The sequence below is a fragment of the Oncorhynchus tshawytscha genome, linkage group LG09, assembly GCF_018296145.1.
Source record: "Oncorhynchus tshawytscha isolate Ot180627B linkage group LG09, Otsh_v2.0, whole genome shotgun sequence".
Lineage (NCBI taxonomy): Eukaryota > Metazoa > Chordata > Actinopteri > Salmoniformes > Salmonidae > Oncorhynchus > Oncorhynchus tshawytscha.
In genome coordinates, this window is record NC_056437.1 from 59,861,397 (window position 1) to 59,885,817 (window position 24,421).

General features: G+C 42.5%; 2 protein-coding genes across 6 annotated transcripts in view; one reads left to right on the plus strand and one right to left on the minus strand.

The window, feature by feature from the left end:
* The first annotated feature begins 1,024 nt into the window (after positions 1 to 1,024).
* Positions 1,025 to 11,261, plus strand: LOC112214624 (thioredoxin). Its single transcript, XM_024373521.2, has 5 exons — positions 1,025 to 1,172; positions 6,263 to 6,367; positions 9,648 to 9,713; positions 10,634 to 10,699; positions 10,864 to 11,261. Exons 1-5 carry the CDS (start codon positions 1,047 to 1,049, stop codon positions 10,927 to 10,929), a joined length of 429 nt encoding a protein of 142 aa, XP_024229289.1. The 5' UTR covers positions 1,025 to 1,046; the 3' UTR covers positions 10,930 to 11,261.
* Positions 11,262 to 11,975: 714 nt separating this feature from the next.
* The window catches only part of LOC112214862 (sushi, von Willebrand factor type A, EGF and pentraxin domain containing 1), a 141,761-nt gene continuing 129,315 nt past the window's right edge, over positions 11,976 to 24,421 (minus strand). For 4 of the 5 annotated variants that reach the window (XM_042327161.1, XM_042327159.1, XM_042327158.1 and 1 more), the window contains 5 exons: positions 24,231 to 24,401; positions 23,482 to 23,577; positions 17,746 to 17,841; positions 13,591 to 13,684; positions 11,976 to 12,241 (listed from right to left, as the gene is read on the minus strand). In XM_042327161.1, coding sequence (XP_042183095.1) covers positions 12,214 to 12,241; positions 13,591 to 13,684; positions 17,746 to 17,841; positions 23,482 to 23,577; positions 24,231 to 24,401 — 485 coding nt within the window. In that variant the 3' untranslated portion in view covers positions 11,976 to 12,213. The remainder of the gene's footprint in view (positions 12,242 to 13,590; positions 13,685 to 17,745; positions 17,842 to 23,481; positions 23,578 to 24,230; positions 24,402 to 24,421) is intronic. The other variant, XM_042327160.1, reaches the window with a different exon arrangement.

Sequence of the window (24,421 nt, forward strand, 5' to 3'; positions counted from 1 at the left end):
ACCTGTCAATCCCAAACACTTCTCTGCAGCAGCCACCACAACCTATTTTCTGTGATTGACATTTCATTTCTAAAGTACAGTTAACAACAATGGCTATGAATGCTAAGAAACCCACCTTACTGAATCACATTATTCCCATCCCTCTCTATTGGTCTCTGCGTACTCACAGGAATCCTCTCAGGATCCCTCACCCTGTACCAATCTTCCTCTACCACTCACTTCACTGCTTCAGCATACGACATTTTCTGTACTACTGTTACCCTAGCAACCTGCCTTTTCTCTCACCTGACACCTCCGATCTCCAACCACAATTTACACACACACACACAACTTTCTCCACCGATACTTCACGTTCCTTCGTCTCATGCCATCCTGCACACTTATCGCCTCTTCCTCTCTGATTACTTTCACACTTGACAAGCAACTCCTAATGCCGCGTTCACATACTAGTCTGAGGTAGGCAACTCGGAAATGTCGAACATACTAACTGGCTCAACGCGGCACGTGTATAACTACCAGTTAGAAAAGTCGGACATTTCCGATTTTCTGCTTCCGATTAGCACATGAATGCTGCATAAATCCAGAGTCTGCGCATGCACTTCCCAGCTCCAACGCTATTGGACGCTTCTGAATCACCGGGTCTCTCAACCAATCCCATGACCGTAGTAAACCAGGAATTTGTCAAGTCACGATGACTTGTAAAATAAACTACTGTACATGTTGCCTAACTACACAACATGCAGTATTCATTCATCTCCCGTGGGCAGATGAGATTAAGTATTTATACTATACTGTTTCAAACCAAGTATGATCACTTTTGATTCATGTTAGGAAATACTATAAACTACCAAATCTACATGACCCAAGTCATTAGCATACTTGATTTGCAGACTACACATAAAATATGAAAATTACATAAAACATTTCAATAACGACAATTTCCGAGAATGTGTCCTATACATTGCATGTAGCAGATGCTACAATATTTCTATGTATCATCCCGATCAAAAAGTTTGTTCATGCTTTGGCCTCGAAGGGCAGGGCTTATGAGCGGCGTTTATAAGCCCAGCCCGTCAGGGTTTGTCACACTTCACCCAGGAAACTGCTTGCTTCTACAGGAGTGTGCTGTAACTTTGCGTACTGTCAACATGATTATTGTCATTGACGATAAGGTAAGACCTATTCAGTTTGGTCGTTTTGAAACGTTTAGAAGATTTAGATTTGTGTTCCCGTCGCCGCGCCTGTCATCAAATGTTAATTCCTAGTTTACCGCTAACTAGCTGTTTGAATGTCATTTGTTATGGGTGTAAAATGGCACGTTGATGCCATTTTACACCCTTAACACTAGCTAGCTACCTAAGGGCCAAGGAAACGTGTTCATCTCGATAGTTTGCGGGCTAAATATCAACATGGCTAGATCAAATGTTTTTTTGTTTGGGCGAAACGACCAAATTCACATAGAAATGGGAGTTATAAATCTGTCAGTCATTGAAAGCAAGTCTAAACTTTAGATCCCTTGAATGTGTAATATGCTTCCCGTTAATTTTTCGCATCCTTCACTTTCTGTTTTGTAGCCTACACCAGCTTCAAACTGGTGCAAATATAATATTTTTGGTTATAGAAAATATATTTCACTGCAGATGGTACAATGATTCTCAACATTGTTAGCTTGTTTTGTCACAAACTGAAATTAGGCAAACTCATTTAAAAAAAAATAGGGGTTAGATCGGCTTTAATATTGCAGATGGTCGTTTCCGTCAATGTAGTTGTCTGCCTTTCCAATCACACATGTTTAAATATATGGATTTTCACTTAACCCTACCAGCGTTTCCATAATTGGAGTAAGCTAATGGACCACAGCATGTGGGCTTCTACTTCCAGTTTACACATTTTAGACGCAGTGTATTTTACAATAGTTATCTTTTTTTTTTAGTCCCATCCTTCAGCAGCTCTGCCATCTATCTCTGAAAACCATAGTCTTGATTTATATTTGCCAAATATTTTTAACTGTGCTGTTTCAGAGGTTCTGAACATGCATACATTTTATGGCCACAGTATATTATACATTAGTTCTTGTAGTTTTTAGTCCCACCCTTCAAGCTCCACTCAATTAGGCAAACTGTTATTTCTGCATAGTGCATTTTACTTCTTAGATTTAAGATCCCCAAAACAGGGGACCTTACATCTAAGAGTTCTGGTACCGGTTCTGACCGACGTTTTTGCTTATGAATTGATCTCTGAGCACCATTGATCGAAATGGCTTGTGTTGAGTGATGGCTCTGGTTCCCATGTAGATGTGAAATCTGAAACCACTTGAAGCTGGGATGTCCCTCCTACCATTTCATTCCCTCATCTGACTCCCCATCAACTCCTGTCTGAACCCCACATCGCAGGGCAGATTGGTTTCATAGCCGCAGCACATTTTAGAGATCAATTTTATAGCCATTCATCTAAAAGATTTCAGTGTTTTTAAAACAACACTTTCTGTTTGTCATAGACTGACAAGATAAATGTGAGATGAAAGGTGAGTTTCTAACGCGTTCAGGAAGCCAAGATCTGGGAGATGTTCACAGCGATTGGGGCAGACCTTTTGCTCAAGAGACCTGTAGAAAATAAGCACATTTTCTTTAACTATACATACAAATATGCATTTCACAGTTAAGGAAGGTGAAATCTTAGTTCATCATTTCATAATTTGATTATACTAAACTCATCAAAAAAAGAAACTTCCTCACTGTCAACTGTTTATTTTTAGCAAACTTAACATGTGTAAACATTTGTATGAACATAAGATTTGAAAAACTGAATAAGTTCCACAGAAATTGAATATTGTGCCCCTGAACAAAGTGGGGGGGGGGGGTCAAAATCAAGTCAGTATCTGGTGTGGCCACCAGCTGCTTTAAGTACTGCAGTGCATCTCTTCCTCATGGACTGCACCAGATTTGACCGTTCTTGCTGTGAGATGTCACCCCACTCTTCCACCAAGGCACCTGCAAATTCTCTGACATTTCTAGGGGGAATGGCCCTAGCCCTCACCCTCCAATCCAACAGGTCCCAGATGTGCTCAATGGAATTGCGATCTGGGTTCTTCTCTGGCAATGGCAGAACACTGACATTCCTGTCTTGCAGGAAATCACGTACTGAACGAGCAGTATGGCATTGTCATGCCAGAGGTTCATGTTAGGATGAGCCTTCAGGAAGAGTACCACATGAGGGAGGAGGATATCTTCCCTGTAATGCACAGTGTTTCGATTACCTGCAATGACGACAAGCTCAGTCTGATGCTGTGACACACCGCCCCAGACCATGACGGACCCTCCACCTCCAAATTGCTCCTGCTCCGGAGTACAGGCCTCGGTGTAATGCTCATTCCTTCGACAACAAACACAAATCCGACCATCACTGGTGAGACAAAACCGCGACTCGTCAGTGAAGAGCACTTTTTGCCAGACCTGTCTGGTCCAGCGACGGTGGGTTTGTGCCCATAGGCGACGTTGTTGCCGGTGATGTCTGGTGAGGACCTGCCTTATGATAGGCCTACAAGCCCTCAGTCCAGCCTCAGCCTATTGCGGACAGTCTAAGCACTGATGGAGGGATTGTGCAACTCGGGCAGTTGTTTCCATCCTGTACCTGTCCCGTAGTGTAATGTTCAGATGTAGCGATCCTGTGCAGGTGTTACACGTGGTCTGCCACTGTGAGGATGATCAGCTGTCTGTCCTGTCTCCCTGTAGCACTGTCTGCAGTCCTCATGCCTCCTTGCAGCATGCCTAAGGCATGTTCACGCAGATGAGTAGGGAGCCTGGGCGTCTTTGGTGTTTTTCAGAGTCAGTAGAAAGGCCTCTTTAGTGTCCTAAGTTTTCATAACTGTGACCTTAATTACCTACCGTCTAAGTTGTTAGTGTCTTAATGACCGTTCCACAGGTGCATGTTGCTTAATTGTTTGTGGTTCATTGAACAAGCATGGGAAACCGTTTAAACCCTTTACAATGAAGATCTGAAGTTATTTGGATTTTTACGAATTATCTTTGAAAGGCCGGGTCCTGAAAAAGGGATGTTTTTATATTTATAAAGCATGTCATTTCAAGCCTTATTTATACAATTTTGTTTGCTAGGAAAGTCATATCAAATTTTATTTTTTAATCATATTTGTACTGTGTACTTGAGCATTTGTCCTCAATTGACTACACCTCAGGAATTTATCAAATGTATAACCAGAAAAGTGAGATTTTTAACCTTTGAGTATGCAGCATTACAAGTTTTTTTTAAATGATGTTCCTCATGATAAATCATTTACTTTTGGATTATGTAGATTTACCGGTTTAAATGTCATAGCCACGCTTGCTTCACACTCATGTTGGTGCAAGCAGGCTAGGTATCAACAGCCAATCCAGTAGCGTCTGGAAACTAAAGTCCGCTTTGATTGGTCAATAGTAACTCTGTCGCAGAGTATTTGCATAAAGTTCAGCTTTCCCCAACTTTGGTCATGCCCTATTCATGTCCCTCGCCAATGCTGTCAGAGCTTCCGTTGTTTCATAACCCCCAATGTGCTATGTGGATATCTTGTATAATGTAGAAGGTGTAAAATAAACTCTGAAGCGAGTGGGGACATGCTAGGTTTCAGGAGCCTGCGGGTTAGATATGATTCCACCATGAGTGGCAACAACCGGCTACTATTCAACTCCTAGTTTATCCAGTGACCATCACATTTAGGATAGCTTGTTGGCTAGCTAGTGTTCTCTCTCACTGGCCATGCAAGTATGATCATGGCTATAGTAGAAGGGACCATGCAGTAGCCAACTAGCTAGCTAATCGTGGATGCCAAGAGCCCCAGCTAGCTACACATGGCAGCTCATGGGCACACATGCTATGTCAGACATGATATCACCATGGACAACAATAACTGGCGATAACTAGTTCATTTTCAGACCTATTCAGCTTATTTTATCCACTGACCACCACAACATTTTGCATACCCTACGTACTGGTCTTAATGAGATGGGGGGGAAGAACTGTCAATTTTCTCTTCTGCACTGTTAAACCAATCCAGTAAATGTGGAAGAGTAGTTGAGTTGACGTGTCGCTTTGTTAATGCCAAAAGTGGAAGCTAATATGTCACTTTGTTAATGCCAAAAGTGGAAGCTATGTCACAGGCTCTAAATTTTTCCCTGATAACCAGAACATCTGGGTGTTGGGGACTGAGCAGAAGCTAGCCCTTGATCATAAATCTCAGTTCCATTACATTACACAAGTCATTGGACTAAAGTATTTTGTTAAGTCTGAACATCAACATGCGTTGCTTGCGGTACAATGTTGGAAGCATAAGAACCTTTTCATATCAGCGAGCAATAATTTTCAAAAAACATTACATTGATGCACACCTTTTTTATAGGGTTTCTGGAATACCGAGGGACCATCTGTTAATTAGCTATCTAGCATGCTCTGAACATCTGTATGTAGCGGAAGAAGGCTGACAGAAATGTATTGTCACTGAAATACTCTCGGCTGAAAATGTGATGAAGACGGTAAAAACCGTGTTTGTTTTTTTGCATTAATGACATCATTTTGATGTGCTAGGAAAATAAATCCCTTTCACGTTTCTAGAAACGTATCGCAATTTAGAATCAAATCACACTTAGATGGAGTTTTTGGCTTGCCAGAGCCAGTCTACCTCTGAATATATTCAATTAGGTCCTTGAACCTAAAGGAGTAACGGTAGGCTCCTTGAGTACTTATTTTGTCTAGGAAGAGGCTAGTCTTTGACTTCATTGTTGAGAAGATGGCATCTCACCCAGGCAGTATGGATGGTGGTGGTAAAATAAGCTATCAAGGCTCCTGGTCCAGCCTCAAACGAGTTGACATATGAATTAGTGTGGGCTTTTAGTAGATAAGACTCCCTTTGGAGAGGACTTGTGATCTGCTCAATCGAGCCTGAGGAGCATCGATGGTCAATTGCAAGTGTATGATAACAGAGAGCATAGGCAGTCGATTACTGATGTCCGTTGTGGTGATCTTGACATGGGATGAATGAATCCTCTGAAGTCATTGACTAAATCATGCTCTTGTGTGGTCTTATAAGATGCACAGACATTTGCTTCGTCTATAGAGATGTGTGTGCGTTTTACTTTATTTGACTGTTGGATTAAGATGTTTTTTATTGTCCTGGCACTAAGCAAGGTCCTATCATGTTCCTGTCAACCAATAAAGTATTCTATATTCTCCATTGTTTGCCAATAACCTATTTGTATACTCTATTGTTCTGTAGGAGGCCTTTCTCAGTGCCCTGACAGAAGCAGGAGACAAGCTGGTGGTAGTGGACTTCACAGCCACCTGGTGCGGCCCTTGCAAGAACATTGCTCCCTTCTTCAAAGTGAGTGGTCTACCAGCCTAGAGATGTCTGCCCCTGAAATGGTGACCTACTCCCTAGTACACTACTTTTGAAAAGGGTCCACTATATAGGTGATAGGGTACCATTTCAGATGCAGAATATACACTAGATATACAAAAGTATATGGACACCCCTTCAAATTAGTGGATTTGTCCATTTCAGCCACATGTTGCTGACAGGTGTTTAGAATCAAGCACACATCCATGCAATCTCCATAGACAAAACATCGAAAGTAGAATGGCCCATACTGAATAGCTCATTGACTTTCAATGTCAATGTGGCACCGTCCAAGTCAGTCAAATTTCTGCCCTGCTAGAGCTGCCCCGGTCAACTGTGCGGTTATTGTGAAGTGGAAAATTCTAGGCGCTACAATGGTAGGCCTCACAAGCTCACAGAAAGGGACCCCTGAGTGCTGTAGAGCGTACCAGTCGTTTGTCCTTGGTTGCAACACTCCCTACCGAGTTCCAAACTTCCTCTGGAAAAACTCAACGTCGGCACAGTAACATTTTGGGAGCTTCGTGAAATGGGTTTCCATGGCCTGAGCAGCCGTACACAAGCCTAAGATCACCATGCGCAATACCAAGTAATGGTTTGGGGCTCTCATGGTTCGGGCCAGGCCCCTTAGTTCCAGTGAAGGGACATTTTCACACTAGATCATACAATGACATTCTGGATGTTTCTGTGCTTACAACTTTGTGGCAACAGTTTGGGAAGGCCGTTTTGTTTCAGCATGACAATGCCCCCATGCACAAGTGAGGTCCATATAGAAATGGTTTGTTGATCGGTGTGGAAGACTTTGACTGGCCTGCACAGAGCCCTGACCTCAACCCCATTGAACACATTTGGGATGAATTGGAATGCCAACTGCAAGCCAGGCCTAATCGCCCAACCTCACTAATGCTTTTGTGGCTAAATGGCAGCAAGTCCCCACAATGTTCTAACATCTAGTGGAAAACCTTCCCAGAAGAGTATAGGATATTATAGCAGCAAAGGGGGGACCAACTCAATATGAATGCTCATGATTTTGGAATGAGGTCTTTGACGAGCAGGTGTCCACATATTCTTGGTCATGTAATGTATGTCTATGGGTCCATGTGTCCCTAGGGTCAGTCAACCTCAAAAAGCTCAAGAAATAGTATTTTTATTAGCATCCCTGCAACATTATTTTGTTGAAATATTTTATCTCAGAAATTAATGTAATTGCTTGCACCCAAATTGGCTTTTTTTATTTTTATTGATAGGATTCATATAATATTCAATAAATGTATACGTAAGATCTGATTTGGTCCAAACTTTTTTCTATTAATGAGTTAGACATGAGGAATCCAAATAAATGGTAAAAAGCCACCCAAGGACCCCCCTCCCCATGCCATCATTTGAATCTTAAACATTAAAATGGCCAATTTGGGTGTAATCAATTAACTGAACTTATCACATCAAATTATATTTCACATTTTATTTGTCACGTGTCGAATACAACCGGTGTAGACCTTACAGTGAAATACTTACTTATATGCCCTTTAACACTTTTTCTTAACTGCATTGTAGGTTAATTAAAGAGCAGCAGTAAAATAACATTAGCCAGGCTACATACAGGGGTACCAGTAGTCAATATGTGGGGGTACAGGTCAGTCGAGGTAATATGTAGGTAGTTATTAAAGTGACTACGCATAGATAATAAATAGTATGGGCATCCTGATTGGCGTAGTGGTCTAAGGCCACTAGAGATTCTGGGCTCGAGTCCAGGCTGTCACAGCCGGCCGCGACCGGGAGACCCATGGGGCGGCGCAAAATTGGCCCAGCGCTGTCCGTGTTAGGGGAGGGTTTTGGCCAGGAGGGATGTCAATGTCCCATCGCGCACTAGTGACTCCTGTGGCGGGCCGGGCGCAGTGCACACTGATGGTCGCCAGGTGTACGGGGTTTCTTCCAACACATTGGTGCGGCTGGCTTCCCTGGTTAAGTGGGCGTTGTTTCAAGAAGCAGTTCAGCTTGATTGGGTTGTGTTTCGGAGGACTCATGACTCTCGACCTTGGACTCCCGAGTCCCATCGCTTGTCCCGTACGGAGAAGTCTAACGACCAATTGGCTACCATGATATTGGGGTGGAAAAAGAGTAGACAATAAAGGGTAGCAGCAGTGTTAAAGAGGGGGGGACAATGCAAATAGTCTGGGTAGCTGTTTGATTAGGAGTCTTATGGCATGGGGGTAGAAGCTGTTGAGAAGCCTTTTGGACTTGGTGCTCCAGTGCCGCTTACCATGCGGTAGCAGAGAACAGTCTATGACTAGGGTGGCTGGAGTCTTTGACTATTTTTAGGGCCTTCCTCTTACACTGCCTGGTATAGAAATTGTGGATTTGGTTACAAAATGTTGTAGGAATGCTAATCTTATCTGTTTCTAACTACAGAAATTATTTCAGGAAAATTGGCGATGGTGGGTGTCATGGCTTGCAGAAATGACATGGAACAACCGCCTCTGCTAGTTGTAGCTGTCTGACGTTCTCCAGTGAGGGGCCTCATGCCAAGTGGGAGTTGTCTGAAGCAGTTGGACTGAGCCAGAGATATAATGAGAGAACCCTGGGTTGCATCCCAAGTGCCACCCTATTCCCTACATAGTGCACTACTTTTGACCATGGTCCATATGGGCTCTGGTCAAAGTAGTGCCCTATATAGGGAATGGGTGTCATTTGGAACACTGACCCTGTCTCTGACTGAGTCGTGTGTTGTCTTGGTGACCATCCTCCAGGACTCGGCGCTTATCATGTGAAAGACTCATATGGTCTCTAACCAGAATGCTAATGAGCGATGGTGAATCAAAAGCCCACTGAGGATGTTGTTCAGTAAGGCGTCGCAAAATATTTTGAAATGAAACAAACTAAAATTTGTTTTCTATTGGACAACTCCAGTAGTTTCAGTCCATTTGAACACGACTTGGGGCATTATGGCTTGGGGCAAAGTAAAGCATCTTCTCACCACTACCACAGCTGTAGTTGTGATACTTCTGCCTGCAACCCATGTTACACTGACTCAAAAGATGCATTGTCACCTGAAACTTCTATTACATGGCACTAGTGGTGGTGTAAATCAAGTCCGCCACAAAACGATGGTGTGCGTCCTCTATCTATCAATTGTATGTTATGACTATGAACACGAGCTGTTATGCCCAAGTCAACTGGTTGAGACGAGACAGTACAGTATTAGCTTGTTTTTCTATGGATGTTTTGCTGACACATGACCTTTTAACCTCTGCTCTTTACTTCTGTACAGGGGCTGTCGGAAAAACCAGAGAACAGTAACGTGGTTTTCCTCAAGGTGGACGTTGACGACGCAGCGGTGAGTCACACAGCAGTGTCATCTGAATACAGATTAGGAATATGGACGCTTAAATGTAATTGGGAGCCTTTTAAAGATTTTTAAGAAGATAAGTTATTAGGAAGGACGTCTACCATGGATCGCTAAAATAATAAGGATCACTTTTTTTTTCTCTCTCTGCTGTTTTAATATTGTGGGGACACCTATACATTTGTCAGCCAAGCACGAGTTATCAGTGTAGCCTATTATCGTCTAGACATGGCATTTTAGATATGTTCACGCCTACAATAAAAACCTCCAGGTTTCCGTCATTTTTTTTTAAAAAAGTCATTAAAATTCAGAATTACAGTTTGGGGAGTGGGGACTAACCCTGTGTGAATCGTCTTCTGGAATAACGCACATAACCAACATCTCTAATACCTGTCCGAATAGGGCTATAACATGGCAAAGACTAGGCTCAGTGTAGAGTGCGCTTCAGAAATATCCAAGATTGAGTCGACCAAGATTTTGTAAAGCAGGGTCATTAGTAGCTGTCTAACTAGTGGTGCACGACTCCAACTCATACTCCACTAGTTGGACAGCTCTACTAATGACCCTGCTTTCCTGTCTCAGTTTTCAAGTGAAAGGGTCTTTGTTTTGTAGTAAACTGTGGTTGCTGTGGTTACAAGGAGTCGCTTTGTGTAATGGTGGGGTTTTCCAAGACCTACTCGTTTGCTTGATTACAGAAGGCTTGAGGCATTCTGCACAGTCAGTTAAGCTGGACAGGGTTGTCCTAACTAAGACCTTCCTTACTGGGTGTTACTCAACCACATGGCTGTTTTATTATAGACTCTGACTATTTTTGGACTACTACCTTATCACAGCTCCTTATCCCCATGGATAAGGGGTTTAAAAACACAAGGGTCTGTTTAAATCACCATTCACTCTCTCTGTTACTGTAGGATGTGGCCCAACACTGTGATATCAAATGCATGCCAACGTTCCATTTCTACAAGAATGGGGGAAAGGTGGGTCTTTTCATTCATCTTTATGCTTTTTTTTTTTTATATGACTAAGACAATGTTATATTTAGTACAGGCCTAGTAGTATAGTGTTTATACTATCCCATGTTTTTGAACCGTTGCTACAGTACATTGAAAGTGATTGTAAGGTCTCCTGGTGTCGTTCCCAGGTGGATGATTTTTCTGGGGCCAACCAAGCCACGCTGGAGGAGAAGATCAAGGCCCTGAGGTCATGAGGCTAATGCTGCCACACACACACTGACGCTGTAGAAAAACAACCACCAACCATGTCTATAAAACATATTCCAACTCCCTCTCAATGGAAAGATTCCACCATATGTACACTCTAACATTCAGTAAAAAAAGTATCTTAATTATTATTCTCTTCTAAATGTTCAGACCAAATCATACCTCTAAATCCTCCAGTGTATGAGTTATGTTATTATTCATCTCAGGAGTTTCTCTTTAAAAGGACTATTATAAACCTGTTTTTAAATCTTAGAGCTATGTTGTATTGTTTATATTCTGTTGTGTGGGTGCGTTCAATAAATTAAGATTCATTCTGAAATTTGGTTTGTGTTCCCATGCTTTTTATGGATGAGTTAACAGACAAGATGGGACACATACTGTAAGTGTTGCACTATGCATGCGGGTGTAGTCAATACCTGTATATTTAACCTTCTAGATTAGAATTGAGTGCATGTGTGACATCTGGATGGTTTGTTTATCCTAATGTTTATCTAGAATTATTAGGCGGCTGGTAGCTTAGTGGTTAGTGCATTTGGCCAGTACACAACATTGCTAGTTCAAATCCCCGAGCCGACTAGGTGAAAAATCTGCTCTGCCCTTGAGCTAGGCACTTATTGCTCCAGGGTCACGGTCAGTAATGAATCCCTTACCGTTGGGGTCTCTGGGGGAGTGAGATGTGCAACAACAATTTCTTTCATGCCACACTTTTACAGTTTACACTCCCTTGTACATGTTTGACAAAGGATGAACATAAGCATCCCCAATTTGACTTTGATGGTTTAACATTTATTTTAGAAATGTCTGTTTTGGCCTTTTAGATTCTATACGTTCTAAAGCATGTAATGTCTCATTTAGTAACTACAGTGGAGGGATAGACCATTAAGACTTCTAAATGACTGGCATATTTACTCCCTCCTATGCATCTCAAGCACTATGGCTATTGACTAGAAGCATCATTAAAGAAGTAAAGTGAAGGAGAGGCTAACGATACACTAGGCTTGCATCTGAAAAAGGAGGGAATGGAGCATTGTACTGTATTTTCTGCTTTAATAAAAATGTGAGAATAGTTTACATTGGACAATCACAGTTTTTACACATCATACAAGTATATAGCAGCATATAGTTAATACTGTTGATTTTCTATATGAAAAAATACAGCTTTATTTTACAATGTATCGGGTTTGTTTTTTGAGAGGAGAGAATGCATGGTTTACAATTATGAAATAATTATACAAAACTCCCATTTGAGAGCAAGATCTTTCACGCTGGACTTAATGAAAATATCCTGATTTTCTTTTCCTGTAAAGTGGAAAGAAAAAGAATTAGACTACATCTTTTTATTTTTTATAGCATTTTCAAATCCTTTTCTTTCTGGCCTGAGCTTTTAAATGGAGAAGAACATTGCCATTAGCCAGTATAGATGTCCTATTGGTGCCCTCCTGTTTTGCGCTGACTGTTGGGGTTTAAAAAAGCCCCGTTGGCTGTTCTCCACGTGAGAAAGCTTCACAATAAATGGATAGCCCTACAGCGTAACTGAGCCAAATGGGTTCTATGACGACTCCGTGGAGACAGAAGCGAGTGGTTTCTCAATCAGTTATACCTGTCAGCCTTAAGTTACAGTACATTGGAACGGACTCAACGGCAATGGCGGCTGGTGGAGGAAGCTATAGGAGGGCCTGCTCATTGTAATGAACGGTATGGATTAAATGGAACGGAGTCAACTGTGGTTTCCAAATCTGTTTGATACCGTTCCATTCCAGCCATTACAATGATGTCATCATTCTATAGCTCCTCCCACCAGCCTCCACTGCTCAACAGAGTTCCCACAACTGACTCCCAAAGCGGAGTTTTTACTTTAAAAAAATAATAGGTAGAGATTCCAAGAATTCACATTGTCAGGAAAAAAATCAACGTGGTCAGATGAGAAGAGCGTTCTGTTTTCGAGTGGTGCAGTCAGGTACTGTATATCTACTTCCAATTAAGCTGACGTGCTGAGTTAGTACTGGGCCTCTATCTCTATCCACCCACACCTTGGCCTACCTCCAACAGAGGGAGAGCTGAGGTGAGAGACACCTGGGTTCAATTACTATTTGAAATCTTTCAAATACTTTGAGTGCTTGCTCTAGCCTGCCTAGAATGCCAGATGGGCGGGGTTTGCCGTTTTGGGACTATTCTATTAGCCTTTAAGCCAGGCAAGCTCAATCAAGCACTGGTAAAGTATGTGAAATTATTTCTAATAGTATCTGAACCCAGGTCTGGTGAGAGTGCTCCTCTCCCCCACTCATATTACAGAGAGATTGTATAGTGCACTTTGGAATACTGTGCTAGTGTGCATCTCAAATGATGACACAAACAAAGCCTGATTCAGGGAAAGAGGAAGTGGAGTGCATATTATTTCCTGGGAAATGTTGCTTTGTCATTCTATCCAGTCTAGGGATACTCAAGCACACTAGTTCTGTGGTTGGTCTGATAGTACTAGTATGTGTATTTGCAGGAACGACAGTAAGTACAGTATTGTGTGAACATGCATATGTTGATTGTCAGTTTGTGTGTGAATGTGAGAAGGGATTTGTGTGTATTTGTGAGGATGTACTTATGTTTGTAGTGTGAGTCTGTCTGTCTCCGTGTGTGTATGTTTGTCCTCTCACCTCGAGCAGTCGTGCCCGTTCCATCCTGGACTACATTGACACCGGTTAGGCCTGATACACCTTCCACCATTCAGACAGGGCGACAAGCACACCGCTGTGAAAACACACACACTGTCAAGACCTCTGTAAACCCTTCATTCAACACGAACAAGCTCGCACACACCCACACACAAACACACATAGGTGTGGACACACACACACACATTCAGTAAATGTCATTATCAGGATCTCATCTACAAGACTTCCTCATAATAAAACACGTTCCCTGGTAGAACCCTTATAGTCCGCCACAGTGGACATAATACCCATAAAATCATGGAAATTGTTCCAACGATTTTTCCACCATAAAGTTTTCAAATTAAGACGTTTTCGCATGAGTAATCAATGACACAGGCGAAATGGGATTGCGGTCATCCCTCTGTGCAGCATGACTTGTGCTCACCCCTTTTCTAGGGTACACTTACATATGGAAAGAGCATATGGAAAGAGGGCCTGTGACGAGACTTCCGCTTTTGGACGTTAACAAGGTGACACTCTTACTTAACTCCTCCACATTTACAGGATTGGTTGAACAGTGCAGAGAGAACCTGCACAGCCAGTTTTTTTTTTTCTTCCTGTCGAAACCAGTGGAGAGGATCTACAGTTGAAGTCGGAAGTTTACATATACTTCGGTTGGAGTCATTAAAACTAATTTTTCAACCACTCCACAACTTTCTTGTTAACAAACTATAGTTTTGGCAAGTCGGTTAGGACATCTGCTGTGTGCATGACACAAGTCATTTTTCCAACAATTGTTTACAGATTATTTCACTTATAGTTCACTGTATCACAATTCCAGTGGGTCAGAAGTTTACATACACTAAATTGACTGTGCCTTTAAACAGCTTGGAAAATTCCAGAAAATTATGTAATGGAGTCAGAGTCAATTGGAGATGTACCTGTGGATGTATTTCAAGGCCTACCTTCAAACTCAGTGCCTCTTTGCTTGACATCATAGGAAAATCAAAAGAAATCAGCCAAGACCTCAGAATTTCCAAACGCCTAAAGGTACCACGTTCATCTAAACACCATGGGACCACGCAGCCATCATACCACTCAGGGAGGAGACGCATTTTGTCTCCTATAGATGAACGTACTTTGGTGCGAAAAGTGCAAATCAATCCCAGAACAACAGCAAACGACCTTGTGAAGTTGCTGGAGGAAACAGTTACAAAAGTATCTATATCCACAGTTAAACAAGTCCTATATCGGCATAACCTGAAAGGCCGCTCAGCAAGAAAGAAGCCACTGCTCCAAAACTGACATAAAAAAGACATACTACGGTTTGCAACTGCGCATGGTGACAAAGATCGTGTTTTTGGAGAAATGTCCTCTGGGCTGATGAAACAAAAATAGAACTGTTTGGCAATAATGACAATTGTTATGTTTGGAGGAAAAATGGGGAGGCTTGCAAGCCAAAGAACACCATCCCAACCGTGAAGCACGGCGGTGGCAGCATCATGTTGTGAGGGTGCTTTTCTGCAGGAGGGACTCTTCACAAAATAGATGGCATCATGAGGTAGGAAAATTATGTGGATATATTGAAGCAACATCTCAAGACATCAGTCAGGAAGTTAAAGCTTGGTCACAAATGGGTCTTCCAAAAGGACAATGACCCCAAGCATACTTCCAAAGTTGTGGCAAAATGGCTTAAGGACAACAAAGTCAAGGTAGTGGAGTGGCCATCACAAAGTCCTGACCTCAATCCTATAGAAAATTTGTGGGCAGAACTGAAAAAGCGTCTGCGAGCAAGGAGGCCAACAAACCTGACTGAGTTACACCAGCTCTGTCAGGAGGAATGGGCCAAAATGCTACCAAATACTAATTGAGTGTATGTAAACTTCTGACCCACTGGGAATGTAATGTACATGGCGCCACAGTGTCTCCTGACCCCTCCTGTGTCAGCCTCCAGTATTTATGCTGCAGTAGTTTATGTGTCGGGGGGCTAGGGTCAGTTTGTTATATCTGGAGTACTTCTGTCTTATGCGGTGTCCTGTGTGAATTTAAGTATGCTCTCTCTCTTTCTCTCTTTCTCTCGGAGGGCCTGAGCCCTAGGACCATGCCTCAGGACTACTTGGCATGATGACTCCTTGCTGTCCCCAGTCCACCTGGCCGTGTTGCTGCTCCAGTTTTAACTGTTCTGCCTGCGGATATGGAACCCTGACCTGTTCACCGGACGTGCTACCTGTCCCAGACCTGTTGTTTTCAACTCTCTAGAGACAGCAGGAGTGTTAGAGATACTCTTAATGATCGTCTATGAAAAGCCAACTGACATTTACTCCTGAGGTGCTGACTTGCTGCACCCTCGACAACTACTGTGATTATTATTATTTGACCATGCTGGTCATTTATGAACATTTGAACATCTTGGCCATGTTCTGTTATAATCTCTGGCCACCCCTCATAGCCTGGTTCCTCTCTAGGTTTCTTCCTAGGTTTTGGCCTTTCTAGGGAGTTTTTCCTAGCCACTGTGCTTCTACACCTGCATTGCTTGCTGTTTGGGGTTTTTGGCTGGGTTTTTAGGCTGGGTTTCTGTACAGCACTTTGTGATATCAGCTGATGTACGAAGGGCTATATAAATACATTTGATTTGATTTGATGAGAGGAATAAAAGCTGAAATCAATAATTATCTGTACTGTTATTCTGACATTTCACATTCTTAAAATAAAGCGGTGATCCTAACTGACCTAAGACAGGGAATCTTTACTAGGATTAAATGTCAGGAATTGTGAAAAACTGAGTTGAAATGTATTTGGCTAAGGTGTATGTAAACTTCTGACTTCAACTGTATATGTAGTTTCAGGCGTTTCTTTTACACCTGCTACGTTAAATTACATGATCACTATTAGTAGTGCTTTCCACATTCATATTCTCCTGAAATGCATACCAAAACTACATTCACACAGAAAGAGGACATGAGCAAAGATGCAATGGAAAATAAGAGACATTAGTTTCTTGGTTTCAGTATTAACCACATCCATATTGAGAGGAGGATGTCATCGTGTGTGGAAAAACCAAAGCACGGTAACATACTGTACATCAGACGTTGTGATGTCGCCACTCACTGACAATGCCTTAGTAATTGCCCCTCAGGGATTGGTACTGTTGAATAGAATTTAACAGTAAGCCTAACAATCAGAGAGGTAGTCTGTTTCTACAGGACAGGGTCAGGTTTCTGTCCATGCTTCAATGATGATTGCAGCGTTTGCTTTGGGCTCTGTTAAGGAACAATGACTTTCACAGCAAACACATCGGTTTTCATGGACGCAGCATTACCTGCTGCAACAGTAGCTTACAGTGTGACTCGCACTGACACAGACCGAATGGGTGGATAAGTACCTCTGATCATTAATTCATTCTCTCCCTGATGTCATCAACACTTAAAAAAACAGTTTCTCACCAATCATTACCAGCCTATAACAATATTCAGTATCTTTTAGACAGATGTCTTAAGTCAGCAATTAAGTCCTATAACTTATTTTAAGAAAAACATTTAAAGAAAAATCTTAGTTATTTCAGGCTACACTTTTGTCACATTTGTGACACCTCAAAGTAAGTTTAGTTTCATGCTTTTTGCTTCACTGCTTTAATCAGTGACAGACTGTTGACATTATGTACAGTATCTAACACTGTCGCCATAGAGGCAACAAGATAATATTTTCCGTACAAATGTCTTGTCAAACATTCCATACAAGTTAAGGTCCCCTACAGAAAGTCAATGGGAGACATCACAAAATGGTAGGGAAACCTCAGGTGAGCAAGTATATAAGAGAAGGACCTGTCTTACGTCACTGAGCTCCTCACACACACTCCTCACACACACTCCTCACACACTCCTCACACACACACACACACACACACACACACACACACACACACACACACACACACACACACACACACACACACACACACACACACACACACACACACACACACACACACACACACACACACACACACACACACACACACACACACACACACACACACACACACACACACACACACACACACACACACACACACACACACACACAGCACATACACACACACACACACACAGCACATACACACACACACACAGCACATACACACAGCACATACACACTCACCGCTGTGGCAGCGCGTCCCCATCCAGCCCGTGGGACACTCGCACTGATAGGGCGCCACACACCTCCCACCGTTCAGACACGGCAGGATGCAGATCGCTGTGATTTGATTGGACGAACACAAACAGAAACAGAAAGTCATCATTTGTCCTTCACCTCACTGACTAGGCCTATGTGGTCATTCACCATAGGCAAGCTGTGTCAAAAGAGCAGCCTTCTCTCTGGCTACGTCCAAAATGGCACCCTATTCCTTATATAGTTTATGTACTACCCTACTGAATAGAAATATAAACGCAACATGTAAAGTGTTGGTCAAATGTTTCATGAGCTGAAATAAAGATCCCAGAAATGTTCCATGTACACAAAAAGCTTTTTATTATTTTTATGCACAAATGTGTTTGCATCCCTGTTAGTGTGCATTTCTCTTTTCCCAAGATAATCCATCCACTTTACAAGTGTGGCAAATCAAGAAGCTGGTTAAACAGCATGACCATTACACAGGTGCACCTTGGCTGGGACAATAAAAAGCTACTCTAAAATGTGCAGTTCTGTCACACAACACAATGCCACAGATGTCTCAAGTTTTGTGGAAGCGAGCAATTGGCATGTTCAAAGATAAAGGATTTACAAACTTAAAGCTTGCCCCACTGACATGTGATAACTGTGATTATGATCCGACCAGGATGGAGATGCAAAGCTACAACCAACCAAGCAAGGCAAGGCTAAGGCTGTACCATGGCAGGGGAGTGTGAACTACAAGCAAATCATGATGGGGAAACATATGTGCTAAAGCTCCAAGTGGTGAAAACCTTGCAAAAGCTTCTCCTTTCAGCAGAAATGTGTGAAAAGCCAATAAAGATGTGATGTGGGCATGACATTCTCAACATGATGCTGCATTGGAGCAAATCGAGAAATTGAGGTAATACTGAGGCACTATGACCTCTGAGGAAGTGACCCTACAATGTGATGCAAGTGACAAAGGCCTAGGGGCAGCCCATTGCAGTTGCTTCAAGGACATTGACACCCACGGAGCAAGGATATGCCCAAATTGAAAAGGAGTGCCTAGCCATAGTGTTTGCCTGTGACCGTTTTGATCAATACCTCCATGGTAGGGATTTTATCACAGTGCACATTGATCACAAGCCGCTTGAGGTCTTCTTCTAAAAACCTCTTCTATCTGCCCCGAAGCGACTCCAAAGGATGATGCTAAAGCTTCAGCGTTATCAACTTCAGGTAGTATACAAGAAAGGAGTAAGAGCTTCACATTGCAGATTTCATGTCTAGAGCAGCACTACCGACAACTAGTCAGCCGCAATATCAAATCAAATTTCATTTGTCACATGCGCCGAATACAACAGGTGTAGACCTTGCAGTGAAATGCTTACTTGCAAGCCTTTAACCAACAATGTAGTTTTAAGAAAATACCTTTAAAAAAGTAAGAGATACGAATAACAAATAATTAAAGAGCAGCAGTAAATAAAAAAGGGGGTAAATATAAATAAAGAGAGTAAAAAGTAGCAGCAGCGTAAAGGGGGGGGATGCAAATAGTCTGGATAGCCATTTGATTAGCTGTTCAGGATTCTTATGGCTTGGGGGAAGAAGCTTTTTAGAAGTCTCTTGGACCTAGACTTTGCGCTCCGGTACCGCTTGCCATGCGGTAGCAGAGAACAGCCTATGATTAGGGTGGCTGGAGTCTTTGACTATTTTAAGGACCTTCCTCTTACACCGCCTGGTATAGAGATCCTGGATGACAGGAAGCATGGCCCCGGTGATGTACTGGGCCGTATACACATCCCTCTGTAGTGCCTTGCAGTCGGAGGCTGAGCAGTTGCCATACCAGGCAGTGATGCAGCCCGTCAGGATGCTCTCGATGGTGCAGCTGTAAAACCTTTTGAGGATCTGAGGACCCATGCCAAATATTTTCAGTCTCCTGAGGGGGTATAGGTTTTGTTGTGCCCTCTTCACAACTGTTTTGGTGTGTTTGGACCATGTTAGTTTGTTGGTGATGTGGACGCCAAGGAACTTGAAGCCCTCAACCTGCTCCACTACAGCCCCGTCTATGAGAATGGTTGGTCCTCGGTCCTCCTTTTCCTGTAGTCCACAATCATCTCCTTTGTTTTGATCACGTTGAGGGAGAGGTTGTTGTCCTTGCACCACACGGTCAGGCTGTCTCATTGTTGTCGGTGATCAGGCCTACCACTGTTAGGCCTGATCACCTTGTCATCAGTAAACTTAATGATGGTGTTGGAGTCGTGCCTGGCTATGCAGTCATGAGTGAACAGGGAGTACAGGAGGGGACTGAGCACGCACCCCTGAGGGGCCCCCGTGTTGAGGATCAGCGTGGCAGATGTGTTGTTGCCTAACCTTACCACCTGGGGGGCGGTCCGTCAGGATGTCCAGGATCCAGTTGCAGAGGGAGTTGTTTAGTCCCAGGATCCTTAGCTTAGTCTTCTTGGACCAATGAGACTGTATATGCTCTACAGGCTGAGGTTGAAGATGTGAACCATGCTACTGATCAAAACATCTCCCCGTGGATGTTCAGGCACACAAACGTGCACGGAAGGACAACTCAAAACATTTCTATGACCAGCATGCAAAAAATCTGCCTGTAATAAAACAAGGCCAAGCTGTCAGAGTTCTCCTGTCACCTCATGCCAGGGATGCCACATGGAGTCTTGGCACATGCATAGGGCACATCAGCGCAAGGTCATATGAAAGTAAAGGGCTGAAAGTACGGAAGGAACCGGAAGGACATACGCCCAGTTCAGGAGACCATAGGGCACAGGAGGGCCACATGGGTAGACTGGAAATATCCTCTGGATGGTGTGGGCAGGGCACATAATGAGGAGACGGGGAAGACCCCACCAGAGCAGTTATCTCTGCCGACCGTGCCTCCACAATTTCAGGAGGCTGTGGAAGAGGAAGGAGAGGCCATGAGGCTCCCAGAGGTGCCAGGAGAGGACCCAAGGTTACCAGATGTACCCAACATCCCGGAGGTGCCCAACGTCCCAGAGGACCCGAGGATACCAGATGTACCCAACATCCCGGAGGTGCCCAACGTCCCAGAGGTGCCAGGAAAGGACCCGAGGCTACCAGATGTACCCAACATCCCGGAGGTGCCCAATGTCCCAGAGGTGCCCAATATTCCACCAGTGCGACACAGTAGGATAATGGCTAACATAAGAATGCCCCTGTGGTACAGGGAATATGTCCCTTAAATATGTCCCTTAAATTACAAGTTAAAAAAGGTGTTGATAATGTAAATAGGTATTTTCACTGTCGTATTAGAATGGTATGAAGTGCTCGAGCTACTTATATATGAAAAGGAAGATGTTAAGATAATGGGCATAATGCCAACCCAAAGATGGCGCTAGTTTTTAAAAATATATATTTTTATTTTACCTTTATTATTTATTTATCAGTATTTTCAATGACAGCCTAGGAACAGTGACAGATTTGTACCTTGTCAGCTCTTGGATTTGATCTTGCAACCTTTCGGTTACTAGTCCAACGCTCTAACCACTAGGCTACCTGCCGCTAGTGGGGCACCTATCTAGGATATAGAGTACCAGTCAAAAGTTTGGGCACACCTGCTCATTTAAGGGTTTCACTTTATTTTGAATATTTTCTACATCGTAGAATAATAGTGAATACATCAAAACTAGGAAATAACACATATTGAATCATGTAGTAACCAAAAAAGTGTAAAGAAATTAAAATATATTTGAGATTTGAGATTCTTCAAAGTTCTTCCACCTGTTGCATTGATGACAGCTTTGCACACACTTGGCACTTTTCATCAGAACCCAATCAAGGAGTGCTCTATATACTGTGAATAGGGTGCCATTTCGGACTCAACCACTCTCACTCGAAGAAAACAATGCACAAAAAGGACGTGAAAAGATTTCACACAGATGGGGATTGGGAATCTCTTTAACTATGCAAAATTAATCTAGTCAAAGAGAGTGAATTTCCCAGAGTCAGTGAAACAGTGTAGGCCTTCTCATGGCTGCAGTGTGGATCCACTTTCTCTAACGCAGACTCGTTGGTTGTGATGAGAGTAGGGAGTAAAATCCAAATACCTCTCTCTCTCTCTCTCTCTCTCTCTCTCTCTCTCTCTCTGTTTCAATTTTCATCTCTTTTTCTTAATTTGCTACCTCTCTCTCGCACACTTGCTCACTCTAGTTCTTTCTCTCTCCCTCTATTATTACAATATTATGTTATTCATGTATTATTACAATATTGTATCACAGTATTATTACAATATTATATTATTACAGTATATTACAATATTATATTATTACAGTATATTACAATATTATATTATTGCAGTATATTACAATATTATATTATTACAGTATTATTACAATACTATATTATTACAATATTATATTATTACAGTATTATTACAATACTATATTATTACAGTATTATTACAATATTACAGAACAGAGAAAAAATATATAATGATTTCCTACAATTTTGGGGAAAATTATGATTATAAAACAATGATTATAAAACAATCAAAAGCAAGTACCATTATTCTATGGGAGTCCTTTGGAAGTTTTTTTAAATGCTCAGGAGTTGAGAATATTGTTACATCTAGAGACCAAAAAGCTGAACAGGAAAACAAATTTGCAGGAGGGTGGAATTACATTGAATTAAAGTTATAATAATATTGATTAGAGAATAGAGTGCAGTGCATCGTGATAGATTTGAGATTGCTATAGTGAGAAATCGAATAAGCGACTATCAATCTTACTTTGAGAGACTGCCAAACACATTATGTGCATTTCCTAGGCACATTTTCAATTACTGGAAATCACATGACATTATTTCCCCAAAACGATTGATGGAAGTGCATGCTGAGTCATAATGGAAGCAGAGAGCTGAGTAAGTGTTATGAATTTTATGAATAATGACTAAATAATGTACACATTTAATTAGAACTATAACTAATTGAATTCTACCCTGTTTCACTATATCTGATTAATAGTGTTAGTTCATAAGAAAGATGTTATGTAGCATGAACAATGAGTAATTCAAAATAATAAACACAGCTCCAACTAGGTTGGAGGGGGGAAGAGAGGAATGCATGTGTGCGCCTAACGAAAACAAAGAGGTTCCTTAACCTATGTTTGAACCAACCCATCTATAACTCTGTGAAGATAAAATGAGACAGCGAGAGCCCCTCCAGGTTTTCCGTATCTGGGAGGGACTGGAACTGTCAGCTAAGTGGTAATAAACTGTGGTGAGACTTCGGGAGATAATGCAGATATAGTGTGTAATGTATGTGTGTTAGTGGGTTGGAATGGACTTTTGAAGCCTTTGTCCTTGTCGGAGAGAAGGAGGGACATTTAAACGCTGACAAAATGTGAGGTATATAAACCAATGTACATGGTATTATGACCAGAGCTCTCGGAAATAAACGCTACTGATTAATTTTGAGACTGATCTTGTCAATTTTATGCAAATAAGAACCTTACAAATTCTTATAAATGGACAAAGTGTTTTGCTTTGTTACAATTGAATTGGTTAATGAACATATATGAATTAAATTCCTCCAACAGTAAGTCTGAAAGATTCACACTACCCAGTGTGTCTATTTTTGTGTAGATACACAGTGTCTGTAATACAGCAACTCACTCTATTACAGGGAGACTGTCTGTTTTTGTTTCTAGTCTGCCCATCCATCCAAAATAAATGTGATTGATTGATAGATTGATTTATAATACTTACGTTCCTCACACAGTCTGCCCATCCACCCCTCAGGACAGGAACAGGTGTTGGGTCTCTGACACACCCCTCCGTTCAGGCACTGTAGCCAACACACCGCTGGAGAAGAAAGGACACACACGCCTTATTAAAGCCAAAATACTGACACATCCTCCAAACAGTCCCCATCTCACAAGTGTGTAGATCAGGGGTGGGCAACTCCAGTCCTCGAAGGCCTGATTGGTGTCACAGTTTTGCCCCAGCTCCAGCTAACACACCTGACTCCAATAATCACCTAATCACGATCTTCCGTTTAGAATGCAATTTGATTAAATCAGCTGTGTTTGCTAGGGATGGAGAAAAAGTGTGACACCACTCACGCCCTGGAGGACTGGAGTTGCCAACCCCCGGTATAGACCGTAGAGAAAGCATTCAGTTAAAATAGCTAATCTTGTTTAATAGAAATGAGAACATTTTACTGGTAGCCATGCTGTGATGGGGCCTTGACCATGCTGACTTCATGCACTGGGATAAAGATAGCATTCATAAAGACAGCATTCCTTTATAGAAACGTTTCAATTCATAACTGATGGTGCCTTAGACACAGGCATCACTGGACAACCCTGCTATCTAGTATGTCAAAGTCAAGTGAGTGGAGTGGTGTATGTGCTCAGTACAAGTGACTGGAGAAGCGGAGGGGAGGGCACGCAAGCTGTCAGGAGTAGAGGATGCCCTCCTTTTAGGACGCAGCGGTAAGGGTGCAGTCTCTCTACCTCTGCAGGCGGGAGGGGGGGTCCAGGTCCCGTTTTCCAGACACACACTTCTGCTGTGACCCTCCATGGCGTACCCTCCGAAACACGAGTACATCGCCACATCCCCGAACTGGAACACCGCCCCCCGCACCACCCCGTGGGCCACGTGGCGAGGGGGGCCGCAGGAGACCCCTGTGCCGAAACGGACGGAC

What these genes read in the sequence shown, in the direction of transcription:
- LOC112214624 (XM_024373521.2), top strand. Translation starts at nt 1,047, where the DNA reads ATGAGCGGCGTTTATAAGCCCAGCCCGTCAGGGTTTGTCACACTTCAC. An exon ending in ACATTGCTCCCTTCTTCAAA is followed by an intron (nt 6,368 to 9,647) that starts GTGAGTGGTCTA and finishes ACTTCTGTACAG; the next exon opens with GGGCTGTCGGAAAAACCAGA. An exon ending in TGGACGTTGACGACGCAGCG is followed by an intron (nt 9,714 to 10,633) that starts GTGAGTCACACA and finishes CTGTTACTGTAG; the next exon opens with GATGTGGCCCAACACTGTGA.